Here is a 24,233-nt window from a genome sequence, read left to right as displayed (position 1 = left end):
CATTCACAGGACCAGTGCCTACTCCTCCATTCATTTCGGCCATTATAATCACCTTATAACTCTGGGCATTTCTCCTACTACTTCATCCAGCTCATCCCAAAACCAGTCTTTCTCTGTCTCACTCCTGTCATCACACAGTGCATATGCTAGAATCACTGCCAGTTGCACCTTCTCAAACTTGAACTTGACATACATACATACTGAGCTGAACATTTGTAATCTCTCATTCCACTCTGCCATACTTCATTCATCAACAAAGCAACTCCTTCCCTGCATCTTCCTTGCCCATTCATGCCCGACCTTACACGCTTTAAACCCTCCCACTCTTCCACTTCACACCCATTCATCTTCATTTCACACAATGCCCTCACAGCATATCTCGCACTCTTGAACACATTCGCCACTTCCACCTTCTTACTCGCCTCATTCACACACCTCACATTCCACATGGCCATGCGAATCTGCCCATTTGGTTGAGGCCCTGGGCAGGTATTGGGCCCTCTAAGGCTCTCATAGTGATTTTTGATAGTGGTAGCTGGGGGACACTTAACCCGGCCAGAAACCCCGGTTATATGGTTACCACCCGGCATAATAAATGGTTTCTTGGGTACAGGAAACCATTTGGCTTGTCACTCAATGTCTAACTATCTATCTATCTATTGCCAGATGCCTCAATCCCACATGAGGTGGCCACAAACAAATCACCTCCATATCGCCCTGTCCCCCGCCATTTCACTACCCTGCTCCCAATTCACGCCCCACTCTCTCATATACCTCAATGCAGAGACCATAAACAACACTACACTGAGTGAGTGGATGATGGGCATCCCCACCTACCAACAACATTCAGATTTTAATCTCAAAGAAAAGCATACTCAGATGTGGTATGAAGAGACTGTAATGAATGATGACAGAAGCCTAACTGCTTAGTCAGGTGATAACACAGAGAAAGAGGGAGGTGCTTGAGTTTGTTACAGACATACATGGAAGATGAGAGGGCAGTGGACCTACTATCATATGACTGGTATGCAGAGCGACATTGGAAGGAACATGGAGGAAGAATGATGAAATGGGTACTCACAGTGAGAGAATAAAAGTTGGAAATGCTGAAAATCAGAGCAGCAGAAGAATATGAACAGAATACAAGTCTGTGAGCTTGGAAAGGATGGATTTGGAAAATCTGTAAAGAACATACAAAGTGTGTTTGGTTAGAAGTGATAAAGTGTGGTTGGCACCGTAAGGGTGTTATCTCTCAAGGATGGGGCAGCATGGTGGAATATAGAAGCAGAACAAGCAACAGAAGAGAAACTAAATAAATAGATGGAGTGGATGCATGAAAGGAATTCAGCTGAAAGAAAGATGAAATATGATGAGAGCAAGAAGTGTGCTGCTGTTGCTCAACCCCAGTCTGCTTGGCTGAGAAGATCCACTGACTGTAAGAAATTGCCCCTATAGAGTTGTCTAATGGGTTCCCTACATCACTGACACTGTATATACATCACAGTGTGACACATGCCACAGAGTGCTCCATTATATGTTCTATGCTGTGTGGGCCTATTCAACAAACAAGGCATATTATCTGTGATTCCACCCAACCCAAATCTAAGCTGCTAGCCAAGAAGGGCTGGGTGGAGTCCTGATCTAAGCCTTGATAAGTGTACTCCATCAGTTCTATCTAAAGATACCTCTGATAGGTAAATGTCAGGAGGGAGGGTTTAAAAAGTGTTCTCATCAAGGTGTTCCATTGCCTTGCATGCGAAATGAATGTGTAAGTGTTTCTTCATTGTTAGTCTTGGATGTCTGGAGGTGGGATATCGAAGAGGGTCTGATAACGTTTGCGTGGTGATTGCTTTTTAATTCTTGTTGTGTTGTAACATTTTCATACAATCCCAGTGGTGTTGTGTGTTAGCACAGGCTCCCACAGAGAATTGTGAGCCTCTAATATCAAGGTAATGTATTCTTTACCAGGAATGACTTTAGTTCTATAGAGTAAGTGAGTTGTGGGAGTGGTACTGGTCCACTTGCATAGCATTACTCTGCAGGGACGGCAGTATTAATGCTTTGTCTCCACCACTCCCCCTGAGAAAGGACTCGGTTCTTTTTGCCCCGTCCTTGATGGAACTCAAATTTTCCTGACCTGTTGCTTAGTCCCAGAACTCAATTTCTTTTAATTCTAATACAAGTCCTATTACGTATTAAAAATCAAGAGTGACAGCAGCATAAATGAGACTGTTAAGAACTCTATGTGGGCTGCACAAGCTGAACAAGAAATACAGAAATTTGTAGCAGATGTGAAGTGTAAGTCAGCCAATGAAAAGGTAAAAGTGTGTGTGTTTAGTTGGTGTGTTCACACAGAGACAATGGATGTACATAAGATTATTAAATGGGTATACAGTAAACTCTCAATTATCCGTCATCACATTTTCCAGCATACGTCATTATCCATCACAGCAAATGGCTGAGTTTAATTAATTTCCTATAAAACCCAAAAATCAAAATCTGCACCATTTGTCTTGTTCTCACACACAATTTCATTAATAACTTGGAATTCTGACCCACAACAGATGGCTTCACTTTGTTCTTGTTACCATAAGAGCAGAAGTAAACAAGTGCAAGCAGAATGTGTTTTAGAGTTAGACTGTAAATATATCTATCTATCTATTGCCAGATGCCTTAATCCCATATGGGGTGGCCACAAATAAATTGCCTCCACGTCATCCTGTCCCCCACCATTTCACTGCCCTGCCCCCAATTCACACCCCCCTCTCTCATTTACCTCTCCACTCGATCCCTCCACCTCATCCTTGGCCTTCCCCTCCCTCTCTCCCCCTCCACTCCACTCACATACACTCTCCTCATCAGTCTCTCACTCTCCATCCTCTCCACATGGCCAAATGGCCTCAATGTGTTTCTCTTAATGCTTCCTATCACATCCACATTCACACCACAACGCTCCTTCACATCCTCATTTGTCAGTCCGCCTCTCCATGTGACTCCACAGGCTCCTCTTAAATAACTCATTTCCACTGCTCTCACTCTTGACTTGTGTCTCTCCAACAACGTCCAAGCTTCACTTCCATACGTTAGAGGTGGTATCACAATACTGTCATGTAATAACTTTCTCACTTCCATGCTCACTTCCCTGTTTCTTATCATTGCCTTCAAGGAACCAGCAACCTTTCCTCCTTATTGTACCCTTTCAAGCACTTCACCTCCAAACTTCCATCCTTACTCATCACACTACCCAAGTACAGTACTTAAATGTACTCACATTTTCCATTTCCTCATCCTCCAACCTCACTGTACATTCACTGACTTCACCTCTCTCGAAAACCATAACTTTGCTCTTCCCTATATTCACTTTCTGATTCTGTATCTTACACACTCTCCCAAATTCATCCACCAAGCCTTGCAGCTCCCATTCATCGTCACTTAACAACACAGTATCATTTGCAAACAACAGTACAGGGAGTTTCCAAACACTGCCCTCTCTCACTAGGGCTACTCCAACATCCACTTCCTTACCTTGTATCTCTTTTATAACCCCGTCCATATACAGATTGAACAACCATGGAGACATGACACATCCCTGTTTCAATCCAACCTTCAAATAGAAAAACTCATTCAGTTCACTATCCACACACACTGCAGCCTTAGCACCCTCATACGTACTCTTCACAGCATTCAACAACTTCCCATCTACTCCATATATTCTTAATACTTTCCACAATCATTGTCTATCCACCCTCTCATAAACTTTCTCCAAATCCATGAAGGTGGCATACTACTTCTTTCCCTGCTCAAGAAACTTTTCAACTAAAGATCTAAGAATGAATATCTGATCAACACAACCTTTTCCCTTCCTAAAGCCTCCCTGTTCTGCTCCAACTAATTCCTCTGTAATTTCCCTAACTCTGTCAATAAGTATCCTACTGTATACCTTTCCTATTACACTAGGAATACAAATGCCCCTATGATTACCACACACTTCTTTTCCCCCTTTCCCTTTGCACAAGGGAATACTTATGCCTGACTTCCAATCCTCCAGGACTCTACCTTCCTCCCAGGCCAATCTGCACATCTTCCACATCCATTCTACTGTACTACTATCTCTCCCCCATGCTTCAGCATTTCACCACACACTCCATCAATTCCTAGGGGTTTCCCCATTTTAACTTTCTTCACTGCTTCCACAACTTTCATCCTACTGATTCCTTCCTGTCTTCTCACCTCCCTCCTTCTCCCAGCCATTCCCCAGCCACTTATACTAGCATTACTTTCATTCTCTATGTTCAACAATTCATTAAAGTGTTCTCTCCATTTGCTCACTTTTTCTCCCTTCTCAACTAGTAATCTACCATTTTTATCTTTCACTCCTCTACTAGCTTCATTGCCACCCTGTTTGACTCTCCTTACCTCTTTCCAGAACATTTTCTTACATGCCCTCCAATTGACACTCAAATTCCTTCCAAATTCCTCATCCACTCTCTGCTTACTCTCTCTTACTAATCTTTTCACCTCTCTCTTCCTTTCTACATATAAATCTCTCTTCCGTCTCTCAACTTCTTCCACGCCCCTATTTCTCATCCATTCATTATATGTTTTTTTCTTTTGTGCCACAGCCTGTCTCACCTCTTCATTCCACCATGCTGTTCCTTGCACCCCTTTTTGTCTTCTCTTCAGCCCACACACCACCTCACAAGCTGCACATATTTCTTCTGTGAATATCCTGCACACACCTTCCACGTCCCCCATCTGCCCCAATTCATATTTACTCAATCGTTCCTCCACTTCTCTCTTATATTCTGCCTTTTTCTCATCCTCTTGTAACCTTTCCACTCTCCTTGCATTTACTCCTTCCTCCTGTCCTCCCCTTCTTCTATTTCTCCATTTTACTTGGACCTTGATTCTGACCACCACTTGGTGGTGGTCAGAAAGTCCACTCCCCTAAACTCTATATGCTCTTGCATCCATTACACATCTTCGCATCCTTTCATCCACACACACATAATCAATCATTGTTTTCCTTTCATTCAGTTCAACATCTACCCTTCTCATCACTTGCCATGAATACCTGTGGATCATTTTGTGCCTGAAGAGGGTATTGGCTGTCACCAACCCCCTCCCAGCACAAATGTCCACTAATGCACTGCCATTCTCATCTACCTCTGCAGGCACACCCCACTCACCAACTACTCCATCCATCTTCATATTCCCTACTTTACCATTCATATCACCAATCAAAAACACTCTCTCATTCCTTCCAAACTTTTCCATGCACACTTCCACATTTGTCCAGAGCTCTTCTCTCACTCTGCTTGCACGATCTTGCATTGGCACATACACGCACACAATCACCCACATTCAAAGTCCAACTTTCAATCTTACCCACACAATCCTTGAGCCAACTGACCCATACTCACTAATATTCTCCTTCCATCTGTTACTCACAACAATACACACTCCTTCTTTTGCCCTCTCATTCTCACCTACTCCCACACATATACACCATCCATACTCCCATTCTCTCACAGTCTCACCTCTCCATTTAGTTTCAGTTATTTCACATACAACCGCATTCGCACCCTCAAGCCCTTGGACAATCTCTCTCTCTCTCTCTCTCTCACCTCATCATTTGCAACCCTTACATTCCACGTCGTCATCCGTACCAGGTAAATAACTGACACTATTTTTTTGTGTGGGTGTCAGTGCTGACCCTGTGTATGCAAGAATGTGATTTGAGGATTAAATATATTTCCACTTTTAGTAAGAATTAGTACTGTACTACTGAAATGAACGAACATATCTTGCTGAGTTTGGGTCATGTAAAGAGGTACTGTATTTATACAGGGGATCAGCGTTCTACAATTACCCTTACGTCACCATCATCATCATCGTCACTCTTACTTCTCAAGAAAAAAAAATGCAGCAGCCTAAACTAATGTAGAAATTTCATCCCAAATTATCTCAAATTTCATCCCACTTGTAAGAGAGAGAGAGAGAGAGAGAGCAAACTTACTGTAATTCTTCCATCTCCCACACTAGGTTCAGATCTGCCTGCATGGGCCTATGTAAAAGTGTCATGTACATTCTATTATTTTCTCTTTCATCTAAATTTTCTCTCTTTCTGTTGATTTCTTTTATAACATTTGGAAGTCTCGAAAATGAATGAGAAAGAGAGATAGAATTAACAGAAGGAAAAAATGAACAAAAAAAGGAAAAAAAAAACAGAAAACTGTGGGAGAAAAATAGAGTGGGGTGAGAAGAGAGATGAATTATTGTGGTCTGTCAATGTCTATCAATCTACTGTCAGTCACCTCAATCCCGTGAGGGGTGGCCACAAACAAATGTCACCCTGTCCATTGTCATTTCACTGTCCTGCTCTAAACTCTCACCCCCCTCTCTCATATACCTCTCCACTCCATCCCTCCATCTCATCCTTGGCCTCCCCCTACCTCTCCCCTCCTGCACCTCACTCAAACACACTCTCCTCCTTAAGTCTCTTGCTCTCCATCCTCTCCACATAGCCAAACCACCTCAATGTATTTCTCTTAACGCCCTCTATCACATCCACATCCATACAACAATGCTCTTTCACTTCCTATTTGTCAGTCTGTCTTTCCATGTAACTCCACATTCTCCTCTCAAATAACTCATTTCCACTGTTGTCACTCTTGACTTGTGTCCTTCGAACAAGGTCCAAGTTTCACTTCCATACATTAGAGTTGGTATCACAATACTGTCATGCAGTGAGTTTTTTACTTCCATGCTCACTTCCCTGTTCCTTATCACTGCTTTCAAAGAACCAGCAACCTTTCTTCCCTGTTGTACCCTTTCAAGCACTTCATCCTCTAAACTTCCATCCTTACTCATGACACTATCCAAGTACTTAAACACACTCACATTTTCCATCCTGTCAATGCGAGTTTTTAAAATGAAAACAAATCCCTACATACACAGGATTGGTTTCCATGGCATACCTAGTTTGACGAATGACTGCATAAACTGGTTACTGTACAAACACGTACCATGTGAGCATGAATTGCCTACTGTATGTGTTTAAGATATAATGAACCTTTATTCTTGTTTAAAATTGTCTTACATAACATTATAGATATAAGTCAGTGGGGTCAAGCACCAAAACCCCCCTTTTCCCGTAGGTCACTGTATTTCCCGCCACACAATGCGCATTGTCGTATAATGTGTACTCACGATTTGGCAAGGGATATTTAGGAAAAATATTTACTCAATTAACTAATTATTCTTATTCAATATCTACCAATAAGCTGTGAGGGAAATATAATTTAGCATTAAATTACTTATTTAACATGGAAATACATGCATATACAAATCTTTAACCCCTTAAACGCGGATCGTCGCTTTTGCGACGATCGCCAAAAAGGACATAACGGCGGATCGTCACGTTTGCGATTTGAGTTAATTTTGAATAAACGCGGGCAAGGATGTTCCAGCTGGTATTGTCTATCAGTACCGCCACCCTTTAACTACAATTAGCATACTTGACCTTTGTACTACTGACCTCCGTTGTTGCCAAGTATCGCGTCCCCCCCCCCCACGGCCCGGCCAGCCTGGCTGTGATATATGGCAGCGCGCTGACTGCTCAGAACTGTCAATCTGCGCTCTCCTCTCACATGCAGTTTATGCTAATAGGAAATGCTTGTTTCCCCAGTTGTCACACTAGCTTTTTTTCGCGTGGTTTTCCCCTGTTTAGCCTTATTTTCAGTGCTTATGGAAATGTTTGTTGAGTGACGGGAAGATCGCCGCCGCGCTGCATGTCGGCCATACGCTCCGTTGATTTTAGCCTTATTTTCAGTGCTTATTGTACAAATACGGATTCCAAACTACCTATACGTTGTAGTATAAAGTTTACTGTGACAGAATGAGGCTGTGGTAGAGGGGAAATTGGGTTGCTGGAGGTGTGAAAGTGAAGATTTTGTTACCCAACTTTGCAAGTCTCCACAAGCCCTTGGGTGGTCCAAGAAGGCTCAACACCTGTCTCTGGAGAAAGCTGAATGTAAGTACTATCTGCCATACCAAGTACAGTAATCACTCTAATATCCGAATGCCCAATATCCGAACATCCCCACTATCCGGACATAAGAATGTTTCATACTGTACTTTTTTCCATACTATACTTACCTCATTTCACTCTTTAATGTCCTTTATTGATGTAAATAGGGTGTTAGGAGCTATGCATGTGCAGTAGGAAGGTGTTTTTCTGAGTTAGGCTAGGTTAGGGTCCATAAGTACCAGTCCAGGAGCCAGGCACCAGAATGTTTATTATTGTATGAACCTACTTCTAAACCCTCATTTTATGTTTCTCTTGCATTTATTTCAGTCATTTATGTGCCTTATTGGTGTGATTTGGGTCTTAAATAGGTGCTATGCATGTCCAGAGGGAGTTGTATAGGTGTTTCTCTGAGTTAGGGTCCGTAAGTACAAGTCCATAAGCTGGGGCCCAATATCCGGACAGAACCAATATCCGGACCTACCTATGGCTCTATTACATCGGATATTGGAGTGATTACTGTATAATGTTCTAGGGTTAATCTCTGATTTTTGGCTAATATTTTCCTACAGGTACTCAGACCGAGATCCAACCAAGCCTCATGGTGGGGGTCGGATGTCCATGGCCGAGTTTTAGGGGTTAACCGTCACCTTGAATTTGCTGGCAGGCAATCAGCTGACTTTTTTTACATTCTAACAATGTAACTGATGTAATGTAATCACTCTATGCTCCATTGGTGTGCACATCTTACTGACAGAGTGCTTAATTTACTATTTATTTTTTATTTATTTATTAATTTATTTTTTTTTAATGTGACCAACTCTGGGCATAAGCTTCACAGCCTGCTTTCACGGCCCAGTAGTCCTCCTATGTACCGCACACCACTTCATGTCACCACTTCGGCGCTAACACCCACTGTCCATACTGAATACATGCTAGGGCTGTCTCATACAGGACTGGTGTATTGGTATTAGTGGGGGTATTTTTACGACATGTTGGCGGGCCTTCTGGTAGATCACTAAAGTCTGATTTTATGAATTTCAAATCCTTAAACTGTTCCCTGCCTCAGTGGGATTTGAACCCAGGTCCATCAGGACTTCAGGCCAACTCTTTACCGATTGAGCCACCGCCTCCTATTTAGGATATATATATTACACACTCATCTACATCTGCATTATTGAAATCATGACTTAATAAGGCCAGCATGTGATTTGTTTCTGACTGTTGGTGGTCTTTGTACCAGTCATCTCAACCTAATGGTCTACCCCAAACCATGACCTTCATGGTATAATATGTCGGGTGATATTTTTGAAGCAAAATTTTTCTGGGAGAAGAGCACATTACATGTCAGGAAATATACTCCATCACTACTCATCACTGTTCAGTACAATGGCATTTTATCAAGCTTAGTACAGTATTTAAGGTTGCTTTTCATGTCCGAGCAGCTATACAGTAAAGGAATAGGGTTTTATACAGGGATAGACCTCCTTTAGGGGGTACTACATTACTACCTGTCAGCATGTCACCTTCCGGCATCTTTTTTGCCACTATGTCAAATAATCATGTTTACTGTTTATGAGTGAGTATGAAGGTACGAGGCATGGAAGGCCAAAATGAAGGTGGTTTGATAATGTGGGTGAATATTTGGATCACTGAGGCATGGAAGTTAGGAAGTAATAGCACAGACAGGACAGAAATGGATGGGGTAAAGTAAGCATGGAGATGTACATGACAAGCATTGATTCCCCCCCCCCCTGCAAACTGGTACTCATTGGAATGGTTCTATTCCTTGGGTACAGTCAGCTCGACTATAATGCATTTTCTCATAACACTGATTGCCTACAGGCAGGAACCTGGTTAGGTCCTAAAAGTTACTACAAACTCACAATGAAGTTACATCTGCCATACCATTGGATACAGGCCTTAACATAGCCACATATAACACTTATCTGCCAGGGAACAGGTCATATGACTTCTTAGAGGTTCATTAGTGTGGTATGATGGTGTTTGATACTGGCATGGGGTGACTGTGTGTTCTACCTCAGCGGTTTGGACTAGTTACAATACAATGTTTTTTTAATTGTGCTCATCATTATCTGGTACATTTAGGGCCAGTATGAGATGGGTGGGGCAGGCTTAGGGTCATTTGGGCAACCCTGAGAATGGTGTTGACAATAAACTGTTCTTTCCATTGGCTCTGTGTCTTCCATGATGCTGTTCCTGAAGATGACTGACCTGCTGCATTAAAGGCAAGCCGACTGTATTAAAAATAGTGATTTTGTGTGGGTTATAATTTTAACCTAGGAAGTGGAGCCAAGAATTTTGAAGGTTTGAATGATGGAAGTGTGACAGATTTTTATTGGGCACTCAGCTGACAGTTCCCCTACTCATATAATTTCTTGTTTCTGTCCTGTATCTCCCCCAATCCATTTCAGTCAGAAACAGTTAAGATGATGATGATGATGGTAAAGATGACAATGCTGAGACACAACAACAGCCAATCCCATCCTGTCTCTTTGAAGTGTATGGACCTGAGGTAATATTACTGTAATTCAGTACATTTACGGGTAGATGGCAAGCATGATCAAAAGTTTCCAGTCACCGCCTGGGGATCTAACTTACAGAAGACCCTTACTCTACTGGGGCATTCTAACCACCATTAAAAGAGGACATAGCTGTAAAAAAAAACTGAAGTTACATGAAGATGTCAGGCATATACATTATCTTACTTATCACAGATAAGCGATGTCACCACATTCACCACTCGTTCCAGACCATCATTATTAACACCTGAAAGCCACAGCGCTGGACTTTGAGGCAGCTTTACCAGGTCCTTCCCTTCCACGTCAGGCAATACATGCAGGCCTGAAAGGTACAACAGTTGAGTGACTGATTACAAGGTCTGATCCTGCCAGTGTAATGTCAAAGGTTACTATTACCACATAAGAATAAAACTTTTGAAAATAAAAATAAAAACCTCACATACAACTGTAAAAGACACAATATAAAACCACATACAATAGGCCTGAAACTGTCCAAACAGCAAGCATGGCTCCACAGCAACTAAGGAGGTGGCCCCTCTCACCACAGATATATCTTCATCAAGCACTGGAGGACATCCCTTGGCCTAAACCTTGAGAATTACTGACAGCAAGCATCCCCTAGACTTGTACACTTAATTCATAGAGAGCAAACTCTACAACACAGTATATATATAATATATATATATATATATATATATATCTATATTTATATATATATAGATAGATAGATAGATAGATAGATAGATAGATAGATAGATACATAAATAGATAGATATAGATATATATATATATATATATATATATATTCTGGTTAGTACTTGGATGGGTGACCACTTGGGAACACCAGATGCTGTTGGCATCCCTACGTGTCAAGTGGGGTTGGTGGAGGATTAGTGCCTCTCCCTGTAAAACAATTAACTCTAAGCCATTGGCCACCCCGTCTGGGATACATGGCATCTGGCAATGATGATGATGATGATATATATATATATATATATATATATATATATATATTATAGCCCGACGCCCTAATCCCGCAAAGGGTGGCAGCAGACAAAACGCCTCCAGATTGCTCTGTCACCCACCATTTGACTACCCTCCCCCCAAATCATTCCCCCCTCCCTTACATACCTATCAACTCCATCCCTCCACCTCATCCTCGGTCTTTCCCTCCCTCCACTTCACCTACATACACCCTCTTAGTCAGTCTTTCATTCTCCATTCTTTCCACATGTCCACACCACCTCAGTGTATTTCTCCTAACCTTCCCAACCACATCCACATCCACCCCACAACGTTCCTTCACTTCTTCATTTGTCAACCTGTTCCTACATGTCACTCCACATGCTCCTCTCAAGTAACTCATTTCTACTGCTCCCAGTCTTGACTTGTTCCCCTCTAGCAAGGTCTATGCCTCGCCTCCATATGTCAGGGCAAGGATCACAATACTATATACATATATATATATATATATATATATATATATTAGATGGGAAGTTGTTGAATGCTGTGAAGAGTATGTATGATGGTGCTAAGGCTGCAGTTCATGTGGATAGTGAACTGAGTGAATTTTTCTATTTGAAAGTCGGGTTGAAAGAGGGATATGTCATGTCTCCATGGTCGTTCAATCTGTACATGGATGGGGTTATATAAGAGATACAAGGTAGGGCAATGGATGTAGACGTGGCCCTATTGAGAGAGAGCAGTGTTTGGAATCTCCCCGTACTGTTGTTTGTAGATCATACTATGCTGTTAAGTAAAGGTGAAGGAGAGCTGCAAGGCTTGGTGGATGAGTTTGGGAGAGTGTCTAAGGGACAGAATCTAAAGGGGAATGAAGGGAAAAGTAAAGTTATGGTCTTCATGAGAAGGGAAGTCAGTGAATGCACAGTGAGGTTGGATGAGGAGGAAATGGAAAATGTGAGTACGTTTAAGTACTGTACTTGGGTAGTGTGATGAGTAAAGATGGAAGTTTGGAGGGTGAAGTGCTTGAATGGGTACAGCAAGGAAGAAAGGTTGCTTGTTCCTTGAAAGCAGTGATAAGAAACAGGGAAGTGAGCATGGAAGTGAAAAAGTTACTAAATGAAAGTACTGTGATACCAACTCTAATGTATGGAAGTGAAGCTTGGACATTGTTGGAGGGACACAAGTCAAGAGTGAGAGCAGTGGAAATGAGTTATTTGAGAGGAACATGTAGAGTCACATGGAGAGACGGGCTGACAAATGAGGATGTAAAGGAACGTTGCAGTGTGGATGTGGATGTGATAGGAAGCGTTAAGAGAAACACACTGAGGTGGTTTGGCCATGTGGAAAGGATGGAGAGTGAGAGACTGACAAGGTGAGGGTATGTGAGTGAGGTGGGGGGGAGGTCAAGAATGAGATGGAGGGATGGACTGGAGAGGTATATGAGAGAGGGGGGTGTGAGTTGGGAGCAGGGCAGTGAAATGGCGGGGGACAGGGCAATGTGGAGGCGATTTGTTTGTGGCCACCCATTATGGGATTAAGGCGTCTGGCAATAGAGAGAGAGAGAGAGAGAGACCTCCTCCTCCTATCAGGTGTGCCTTCACCACATAATCAAACACCATTGGGCAACTAGCCCACCACCTACACTCGCACATTTTAACTGATAATTGCAATTTATATCTTTTAACTGGGATTTTCCCCAAAGTTACCATTATCAAAATTTTAAGATATATAGTATAAGAGTCACACCACAATCATAACCATTATGTCACCAGTTTATGACTTCATTCACCACACACAACCTCAGTCTTTTCACCTACGTCCTGCTACACATTACCCCCTCCAACACTCACTAATTGCAGTGACATCTGTAGGCATATCAAGGCAACTTTTCTGCTTGCTTCAATGACTGAACCTAATGAGACTTGGATTCACAGAGTGGTTCACGGAGGGAAGGAACTTTTGTGCTCGACAGTATGGTACAGTATACAAAAGTAGGTAAGGAATCACAACCCCCTTGCGGCAGACAGTACCTACCCCATGTTGGACCAGGATCTTCCCTATGGGAAGGTGCAGGGCACTATGAGGAGGTCTGACTCCTGGGAGGCTGCCACAAGCACTCCATCCATGGTGCACAGTGCCACCACATGTAGGCTCCTCATCAGCACCTGTGAGTGAGGTGCATGAGATGAGTAAGTGTCTTGTGGTTTGAGCAGCTGCATTATTGTGAGGGTATAATGGATTGATTGCGAGCTGTATTTTATGTTGTGTGAATGAGATGCATAAGCGTGTAAGTGTGCTGTGGTGTGGGTGGCTGCATTACTGTAAAGTCAAACTGGATTGTTCATGAGTGTTGTATTATGAAAGTGAGGTGGACAAGGCAAGTAAGTGTGATGTGCTGTTAAGGCGATTCCAGGGAATGCATAGAGGATTGTTTAAATGTTGTAGTTCACTGCTAAATAGATACTTGACTCCCAAGTCTTGTAGCAAGCAGTCAGCTGGTGAACTAATCTCATTAAAATTCTGCCACTAATCAAGCACATGGCATATGACTGACCCAAGTATTCTAATGAGAAATGATGACTCTCAATCATGGTTCTCAGAGGTCCCAATATCCTAGCAGCATGGGTGTCGTTAACGATGGAGAGCCGCAGATTGGTAATTGTGTCGGGTAACGATTCCAGGTTGTCCAAGTACGCAGTCAGTCGTATCAACTCACATCTGATGAAAGAAATTCAATACTGTACCCTGACCCTTCTATAAGGTGATGTATTTCTATGTCTGTCCTTGCTACCTCCATATGATTTTATTCACCTCTGGAGATATTTCTCAAGGTGTTAGACACACCCTTAATTAATTTACTCCATGCAAGAGGTCTCTCCCAAGGTTAATAAAGTTGTCTGGTAGGAGCATGAAAAAAATCAACAGTTATGTCTCTGGTCTGGAGGAGATAATACTATATATATAAAAATAAATAAATAAATAAATAAATAAATAAAAAATAATAATAATAATAATAATTTCTTGCTTAAAAAAAAAAAAAAAAAAAAAGGCCACCCAAACCTTGTGTCATCATCATCATCATGATCACTATCATCCGGACCTCCTGTCCCACCCTAGAGCAGGATGAGGAGTAGCAATGTCCAGACAACCCAAATTTGCCCACTCCAATGGGCCACATTTCCATTCACTCACCATTCAAGCCCCCGGAATCCTGGCTCAATTTGATACGCAAAACATTCACCATGTTCTGTAGCTTCACATAAATGAATCCGATAGAGTCAATCCGGATGCTGTCACGTTAAAAAAGGGTGCCAAATCCCTGATCATGCGCTTCTCCTCACAATATTCATCCAGCCAGCTCGATCTCTTGTCAGTTCTTTAGCCTCACTGACTTCCAAATTTCTCTTCCTCACACACTCACCCACCATATCTCTCCACCTTCTCGTTGGCCTACCTTGCCTCCTCCCTCCTTCAAATTCGCTCAGATATACCTATTCACCACTGTATAGTTGTCCATTCTCTCCACATGACCATACCATCTCAGTACACCCTCTTTGATTCTGGTGTCCACAGACTTCCTCACTCCACATCTATCATGAATCACATTATTTCATATCCTATCCACTCTCTGTATTCCACATACATTCCTCAGCAGTCCCATTTCCACCGCTCTCACTCCTGACTTTTAATTTTCAAGCCACACCACACTGTAGTCTCACATTTATATGTTAAAGTTGGCACAAACACTCCTTCATGTAGGCCTCATGCAACTGCATCACTCAAACCTGTTTCTTATCAAGGTCTTTATTGCACCAGCTACTATTCTTCCTTGTGTCACTCTACTTTCAACTTCTGCACATTTTCCTCTCTTTTCTATCACTGTACCCAGGTATTTGAATTCTCTCACCAATTCCAGTCTCCATTCACTGTAACATCGCATTGGGAGCCACCTTCTCTCTCAATAACCATCACTTTACTCTTTTCTACATTTACTCTCAAGGCACGATGCTCACAGACATCAGCAAAACTCTCCACTTGTCCACCAAGTTCTTGTCCAGTATTTGCAAGTAGTACTGCATGATCAGCATGCAACAAATATGAGCTATTCCATCCATCACCATTCATTACCAACGGCATCCCCCTCTCCATTACTCGTATTTTTACTTCCCTCATCACCCTTCATATATATATATATATATATATATATATATTATATATATATATATATATATCTATATATACATATATATATATATCTATATATATATCTATTTATATATATATATATATATATATATATATATATATATATATATATATATATATATATATGAACAACCATGGGGACATCACACAACCTTGTCGCAGTGACACCAATCGTGAACAATTCACTTAGATACCCATTAACCCTTACACATGCTTCACTACCATCATAAAAACTCTTGATGGCACCTAGTAGCTTTAAAAAAAAAAAAAAAAAAAAAAAAAAAAAACAAAAAGGCTTACCATCTACACCATACATGCACAAAAGCTTCCACAATCCTTGTCTACTTCACTGTATGCTTTTTCCGGATCCATGAATGCCATAAACACCTTACAGTCCTTCTCACAAGCCTTCTCCACTATCTGTCTCACTGCAAATATTTGATCCACACATCCACTGCCACTCCTAGAGCCACCCTGTTCATCACTCACTAGGTCATCTGATATCTCTTGTACTTTCTCTAGAATAATTCTTCCATATACCTTCCCTACAACACTCAAAAAACTTATGCCACGACAATTCTTGCACTCACTTCCTCACCTTTATTTTTGAACAGGAGTGCAATCACAACCTTTTTCCACTCTGCTGGCACAGTTTCACTCATCCATGCCTTCTTACATATCTCCAACAAGTACTTCATTCCGCTCTTTCCAAAACACTTAATAATCTCTATATACACCTTATCAACCCCAGTTGCCTTCCCATTTTTCAGTCACTTCACAGCACTCTTCACCTGTGCAACTGTCATGTTTCCTGGCACTGCATTCCTTCTCCGCACACACCCCAAACCAATCATGTTTACATCCGCTCTGCTCTCTCTGTTCCCATTCATCAGATTTTCAAAATATTCTTTCCATCTGGGCATTACTTCATTCCCACAGGTTAATAATCTACCACTTACATTTATATATATATATATATATACATGGTGATGACCATCATCCACTCACTTGATGTAGTGCTGCCTACTTCTTCCTTAGCCTTTATCATTCTTTTTCTGTGCCTGCCCTCCTCTCTTCCTATTTCTCCCATCTTTCCTGTCACTACTCAATGCTTTTCTTTCCGTTACAGGTGGCTTTACATTGAGTGACAAGCCAAATGGTTTCCTGTAAGCCAAGAAACCATTTACAACGTTGGGTGGTAACCATATAACCAAACCATACGTGCTCCCTATGTGTCCAGTGGGTTGGTGGAGGGTTAGTGCGCCTCCCTGTAAAACAAGTACCTCAGAGTCAAATGGCCACCCCGTACGGGATTATGGCGTCTGGCAATAGATAGATAGATAGATATATACAGTAATCTCCCACAGGTATACCCACTGTTTAATAATATTCAGCTTAATCCTGCATCATCCTTGAACATGCTTGGGGTTTCATTAACTCGGGACTTATCTTGGAATGATCATATTACATCTCTTGTAAAATCTGCTTCCAAGAGATTGGGTGTGCTAAGCCGACTCCGCTCTTTCCTTACCCCTGCACAATTGTTGACTCTATACAGGGGTTTTATCTGCCCCTGTGTGGAGTACAACTCTCATGTGTGGGGAGGCTCCCCACATACAGCTCTTCTCAATAGGGTGGAGTCAAAGGCTTTTCGTCTCATTAACTCTCCTCCTCTTACTGACTCACTTCAACCTCTGTCTCTTCGCCACACTGCTGCATCTTTATCTCTTTTCTATCGCTACTTTAATGATCACTGCTCCTCTGAACTGTCTGCATGCATTCCTCCAACTCTACAATGGGCGCGTAGCACCCGTCTGGCAGCAAACTCTCATCCCTTTTCTGTCCAACTCTCTAATGCAAGAGTTAACCGTTACTCCCAGTCTTTCATTTATGCAACAGGTCAACTCTGGAACTGTCTCTCTCTGTCTGTATTTCCTGCTGCCTATGATCTTGTCTTTCAAACGCAGTGTGTCCAGGCATCTCGAAATGATCGGATCTTGAATTTGGCTCTCTATTGTATTTTGTTTTTCTCTTGGATGGAACTGTTATTGCGGGCTCATGGCCTTTGGTTCCTTCTTCCTCGTAAAAAAAAAAAAAGAAAAAAAAACATACTATCCGGACGCCCACTCCTGGACACCCCACTTACCAGACATTGTGGGCCTGGACCTTTGGAACCCAAAAATGGCCAAAAAAAGAAAAAAATCCCCCCCAAATCCGACTTTTTCCCCACCCGTAATTTGAAACTGCCGCGCAGCGCCAAAAAGCTGTTTACACCATGGCCCCTTCACCCCTTCCTTCCTCCCCCCTTCCCTGTCAGGGTTGCCATTTGGTATTTTTCATTACCAAATGTGGGCCAATTTGGTAATGAAAAATTCATTTGGTAATGAATCAGAATAATGCATTACCAAACAGATTTTTCACATGTATGAGGATACACAGGATGGAGAGGGTGGATTGTTTGCTCTCTCTGATTAATTTGGTAGCCTACAGCGCATGAAAATAATCAACATGCTGTTAATTATAAGGAGAGTGATTACATTTATTTCCACTTGTAGCAAAGAGGAATATTTGGCTGCCATGCGTAGGGCTAGAAGAGAGGTATACAGGGCAAAGTCTGAGTCACAGAGACTATTACTTGATAACCTAAATCATGGGGAAAGGAAAAAAATATTTAGGGTGGCAGGTCAAGTGAAGAGGGATAATCGGGATATTATAGGTGAGCAGTGTGTGAAGAATGATGAAGGAAGGGTAGTGGTGAACAGTGAGGATATTAAAGATGCATGGAGAGAGCATTATAACCAGATGGTGAATGAGGAGTTTGACTGGGACAGAGAAGGTTTGGAGCCAGCAGATCCAGTGTCTGGCCCTTGGCCTTTGATTGATACTGCTACTGTGAGTGAGGCAATAGGCAGAATGAGGGTGGGGAAGGCAGCAGGTGTGTCTGGGTTGACTGCCAAAATGTTGAAGGCCTCAGGCGATATAGGGGTGAGTTTATTCACTGACCTGATTAATAGGATCATTTATGAGTGTGTTGTCCCAGATGATTGGCTGAAGAGTGTAATTGTAAATGTGTATAAAGGGAAGGGTGATGCCCTGGAAAGAGGAAATTATAGATGTATAAAGCTTTTATATCAGATAATGAAGGTAATGGAGAGAGTTTTAGAAAGTATGATTAGAGAAAGAGTGAATATTGATGAGATGCAATTTGGGTTTATGCCAGGTAGGGGGACCACTGACGCTATATTCATTGTTCGACAGCTTCAAGAAAAATATATTGGTAGGAGAAGCGATCTTTATTTTGTTTTTGTTGATTTGACAAAGTTCCTAGAGAGTTGGTGAAGTGGGCAAAGAGAAAGCTTGGCTTGGAGGAGTCGCTGGTTAGGGTGGTTATGGCCATGTATGTGGGTGCTCACACCCAGGTAAGAGTGAATGGAGATTTGAGTGATGAGTTTTCCGTGAATGTTGGTGTGCATCAGGGGTCAGTCTTGAGTCCCATGTTGTTTATCATGGTAATTGAAGCCCTTTCACGTGACCTTAGAAACGGACTCCCATGGAAGTTGTTGTATGCTGATGATTTGGTGTTGATTGCAGAGAACAAAAGGGAGGCAGAGGAAAGATTCAGGAAGTGGAGAGATGGTATGGGGCACAAGGGTTTAAGGGTAAATGCAGATAAAACAAAAGTGATGATATCTAGGGTTGGTGGCGGTACTGTCAAAGACGAGGGAGAGTGGCCATGTGCAGTTTGCCACAAGGGCGTGGGAAGTAATTCCATCTTGTGCGGTGTGTGTGATAAACGGTTGCATGAGAGATGTAGTGGTATCAGAGGTAGACTGCGAGATAATGCTGATTTTATGTGTACAGCGTGTTGGGGTGAGCAGGTGGAGCTTGCCAGCCGTGAAAGGATTGAATTTGCTGGTGAATCTCTTGAGTGTGTGGAAGAGTTTTGATATTTGGGAGACATGTTGTGTGCTGGAGGTGGGGATAGAGCTAGCTCTGTGGCTAGGGTGAGAAGTGGTTGGAAGAAGTTCAGGGAGCTCTTGCCTCTCCTGACATTGAGAGGACTCTCCCTATGTGCTATGGGGTCTTCGTATGCAGCATGTTTTAGGAGTGTAAAGCTGTATGGTAATGAGACCTGGGCAGTGAAGGAGGAAGATATTCGCCGGCTCAGACGTACAGAAATGACAATGATTAGGTGGATGTGCAGTGCGTCCCTGCGTCCAAGGCCTGGAGGGGCTGGGTTTATGATGGAAAAGTTGAGAGGTAGGATGGGACTGGAGTGTATTGGTGCTGTGATGAGGAGAGGTAGATTGAGATGGTTTGGACATGTGGAGAGGATGGGGGATGATAATTGGGTGAGGAGGGTGAGAAGTGTTAATATTGGGGGTGGGGTTACAAGGGGTAGACTGAGAAAGACATGGGACGAGGTCAGTAAGTGTGATCTCAGGGTTAAGGGACTGAACAGGGAGGCTGCAATGGATCGTGCAACGTGGAGAGCCGCCATTAGGTGACCAAGGCCGACACATGCAAGCATGTTGGAGCCTTTAAAAACGAAATGAAACGAAATGAAAACGAAATGAAACGATATATAATTAGTGAAGAATAAATGCTGGCTTTACGACTTTGGTAAAGAAAAGTTAAATCTGGCAATGAAAATTAAGGAGTTTGGTAATATGGCCAAGTTGCAATCTGGCATCCTTGCTTTGCCTTCACCATCAGTTACTGCACAACTGCGATCACGAGTAGATGCTTATTGCAGTGGATGCCCCACATGCTCGTTTTTGTGAATAAACAATGAATAAACTGCAATACCTCACCACTAGACCACACGGGAATTTACAGTGTTGTGCAGTGTTAAGAAATTAGAATTTAGAGTGCAAAGGATTAACTGTGGAGTGCAAACTGGCGGTTGAAACTGGCGTGGTGTAATTAAAAACAGAATTTGCAGTGTTAAACAATTATAACTCACAGTGCAAAGAATTACTGTAAGTGCAGCACAACACTGGATTATTGTACGTGCTTCAAGAGCATTTTCACCACTGCCAAGGCCATGGAGAGGGCGGCCACAGACGTTCTGTAAGTACCCTCACTGAGGTACAGTCACTTCTAATTCCTCATTCTTTGGTTCCTTTTAATCTATTTCATGCTTTATGTCCATTACTGGTGTGAATAGGGTCTTAAAGAGGTTTAAATAGGTGCTATGCATGCCCGGTAGGGAGTTATTTAGGTGGCTTTCAAAGCTAGGCTGGATTAAGGTCCTTAAGTACCAGTCCAGGAGCCAGAGGCCCACTTTCCGGACATGCCTTTGGCTCTATTAAGTTGGATAGTAGAGGGATTACTGTATGTAGGAATATATATATATATATATATATATGTGTGTGTGTGTGTATAATTATTCCCTTGTACCCCCCTGGGGGTAGGGGGGTTTTCAAGAATACTCCCCCAGTATCCCTGCTTGTCGTAAAAGGCGACTAAAAGGGTTGGCGGAGGGTTAGTGCCCCTCCCCGGAAAACAACTAACTAAAAAAACAAACAAGAAGCCTCGGACAAGGACTGACCAAACGATGACGACCCAGGACCGGACAAAGGACTTGGTAATGAGTACATGGACTGTAAGAGGAGCGAATGATGAGGTGAAAGAGAGAGAGATTGTCCAGGTGCTTGAGGGTGCGAAAGTGGATGTATGTGGAATAACTGAAACAAAATGGAGAGGAGAAAGTGTGAGAGAATGGGAGTATGGATGGGGTATATGTGCAGGAGTAGATGAGAATGAGAGGGCAAAGGAAGGAGTGTGTATAGTTGTGAGTAAAAGATGGAAGAAGAGCATAAGACAGTATGGATCAGTTGGGTCAAGGATTGTGTGGGTAAAGTTGAAAGTTGGAATACAAATGTGGGCGATTGTGTGTGTGTATGCGCCAACGCAAGATCGTGCTAGAAGAGTGAGAGAAGAGTTCTGGACAAATGTGGAAATGTGCATGGAAAAGTTTGGAAGGAATGAGAGAGTGTTTTTGATTGGTGATATGAATGGTAAAGTTGGTAATGTGAAGGTGGATGGAATAGTTGGTGAGTGGGGTGTGCCTGCCGAGATAGATGAGAATGGGAGTGCGTTAGTGGACATTTGTGCTGGGAAGGGTTGGTGATAGCCAATACCCTCTTCAGGCATAAAATGATCCACAGGTATACATGGCGAGTGATGAGAAGGGTGGGTGGTGAACTGAATGAAAGGAAGGCAATGATTGATTATGTGTGTGTGGATGAAAGGATGCAAAGATGTGTAAAGGATGCAAGACTGTATAGAGGTTGGGGGAGTGGACTTTCTGACCACTACTTGGTGGTGGCCAGAATTAGGATGCAAGTGAGATGGAGGAATAGAAGAAGGGAAAGACGAGAGGAAGGAATAGTTGCAAGGAGAGTGGAAAGGTTACAAGAGGATGAGAAAAAGGCAGAGTATAAGAGAGAAGTGGAGGAACGATTGGGCAAATATGAATTGGAGCAGATGGGAGACGTGGAAGGTGTGTGTAAGATATTTACAAAAGAAATATGTGAAGCGTGTGATGTGGTGTGTGGAAGGAAGAGAAGGTGGAGGGGGGTACAAGGAACAGCGTGGTGGACTGAAGAGGTGAAACAGGCTGTGGCACAAAAGAAGAAAGCATACAATGAATGGGTGAGAAATAGGGGCGTGGAAGAAGCTGAGAGGCGGAAGAGAGAGTTATATGTGGAAAGGAAGAGAGAGGTGAAAAGATTAGTAAGAGAGAGTAAGAAGAGAGTGGATGAGGAATTTGGAAGGAATTTGAGTGTAAAGTGGAGGGACTGTAAGAAAATGTTCTGGAGAGAAGTGAAAAGAGTAAGACAGGGTGGAAGTGAAGTTAGCAGGGGAGTGAAAGATAAAAATGGTAGATTACTAGTGGAGAAGGGAGAAAAAGTGAGCAGATGGAGAGAACACTTTAAGGAATTGTTGAACGTAGAGGATGGAAGTAATGCAAGTATAAGTGGCTGGGGAATGGCTGGGAGAAGGAGGGAGGTGAGAAGACAGGAAGAAATCAGAAGGATAGAAGTTGTGGAAGCAATGAAGAATGTTAAATCGGGGAAAGCCCCAGGAATTGATGGAGTGTGTGGTGAAATGCTGAAGCATGGGGGAAAGATAGTAGTAGAATGGATGTGGAAGATGTGCAGATTGGCCTGGGAGGAAGGTAGAGTCCCGGAGGATTGGAAGTCAGGTATAATTATTCCCTTGTACAAAGGAAACGGGAAAAAGAAGTGTGTGGTAATCATAGGGGCATTTGTCTTCTTAGTATAATAGGAAAAGTGTATGGTAGGATACTTATAGACAGAGTTAGAGAAAGAACAGAGAAATTAGTTGGAGAAGAACAGGGAGGCTTTAGGAAGGGAAGAGGTTATGTAGATCAGATATTCATTCTTAGATCTTTAGTGGAAAAGTTTCTAGAGAAGGGAAAGAAGTTGTATGCGGCTTTCATGGATTTGGAGAAAGCATATGACAGGGTGGATAGACAAGGATTGTGGAAAGTGTTAAGAATATATGGAGTAGATGGGAAGTTGTTGAATGCTGTGAAGAGTATGTACGATGGTGCGAAGGCTGCAGTGCGTGTGGATGGTGAACTAAGTGAATTTTTCTCTTTGAAAGTTGGTTTGAAACAAGGATGTGTCATGTCTCCATGGTTGTTCAATCTGTACATGGATGGGGTAATAAAAGAGGTACAAGGTAGGGTAGTGGATGTTGGAGTGGCCCTGGTGAGAGAGGATAGTGTTTGGAAACTCCCTGTACTGTTGTTTGCAGATAATACTGTGTTGTTGAGTGAAGACGAAGGGGAGCTGCAACGCTTGGTGGATGAGTTTGAGAGAGTGTGTAAGAAACGGAACCTAAAGGTGAATGTAGGGAAAAGTAAAGTGATGGTCTTTGAGAGAGGTGAAGTTAGTGAATGTACAGCGAGGTTAGATGGTGAGGAATTGGAAAATGTGAGTACGTTTAAGTATTTGGGTAGTGTGATGAGTAAGGATGGAGGTTTGGAGGGTGAAGTGCTTGAAAGGGTACAGCAGGGAAGAAAGGTTGCTGGTTCCTTGAAAGCAGTGATAGAAACAGGGAAGTGAGCATGGAAGTAGAAAAAGTTACTACATGACAGTATTGTGATACCAACTCTAACGTACGGAAGTGAAGCTTGGATATTGTTGTAAGGACACAAGTCAAGAGTGAGAGCAGTGGAAATGAGTTATTTAAGAGGAGCCTGTGGAGTCACGTGGAGAGACAGGCTGACGAATGAGGATATAAAGGAGCGTTGTGGTGTGGATGTGGATGTGATAGGAAGCGTTATGAGGAACACACTGAGGTGGTTTGGACATGTGGAGAGGATGGAGGGCGAAAGACTGACGAAGAGAGTGTATGTGAGTGAGGTGGAGGGGGGAAGAGGGAGGGGGAGGCCAAGGATGAGATGGAGGGATGGGGTGGAGAGGTATATGAGAGAGGGGGGTGTGAGTTGGGAG

The 24,233-nt window shown here is 42.6% G+C and overlaps 1 protein-coding gene across 1 annotated transcript in view; it reads right to left on the bottom strand.

Annotated features, from left to right (window-relative positions):
• LOC145409649 (uncharacterized) overlaps positions 1-24,233 on the bottom strand; it is an 89,563-nt gene that overhangs the window by 25,835 nt on the left and 39,495 nt on the right. Inside the window, exons 2-3 of the mRNA XM_080280001.1 lie at positions 14,090-14,253; positions 10,759-10,894 (exon numbers count right to left, since the gene is read on the bottom strand). Coding sequence (XP_080136127.1) covers positions 10,759-10,894; positions 14,090-14,126 — 173 coding nt within the window. The 5' untranslated portion in view covers positions 14,127-14,253. The remainder of the gene's footprint in view (positions 1-10,758; positions 10,895-14,089; positions 14,254-24,233) is intronic.

This window comes from Coenobita brevimanus, chromosome 82 (genome assembly GCF_032717465.1).
Source record: "Coenobita brevimanus isolate Jiangsu-jjx chromosome 82, ASM3271746v2, whole genome shotgun sequence".
Lineage (NCBI taxonomy): Eukaryota > Metazoa > Arthropoda > Malacostraca > Decapoda > Coenobitidae > Coenobita > Coenobita brevimanus.
Note: the sequence above shows the minus strand (reverse complement) of the source record. Positions and strands in the feature narration are given on the sequence as shown.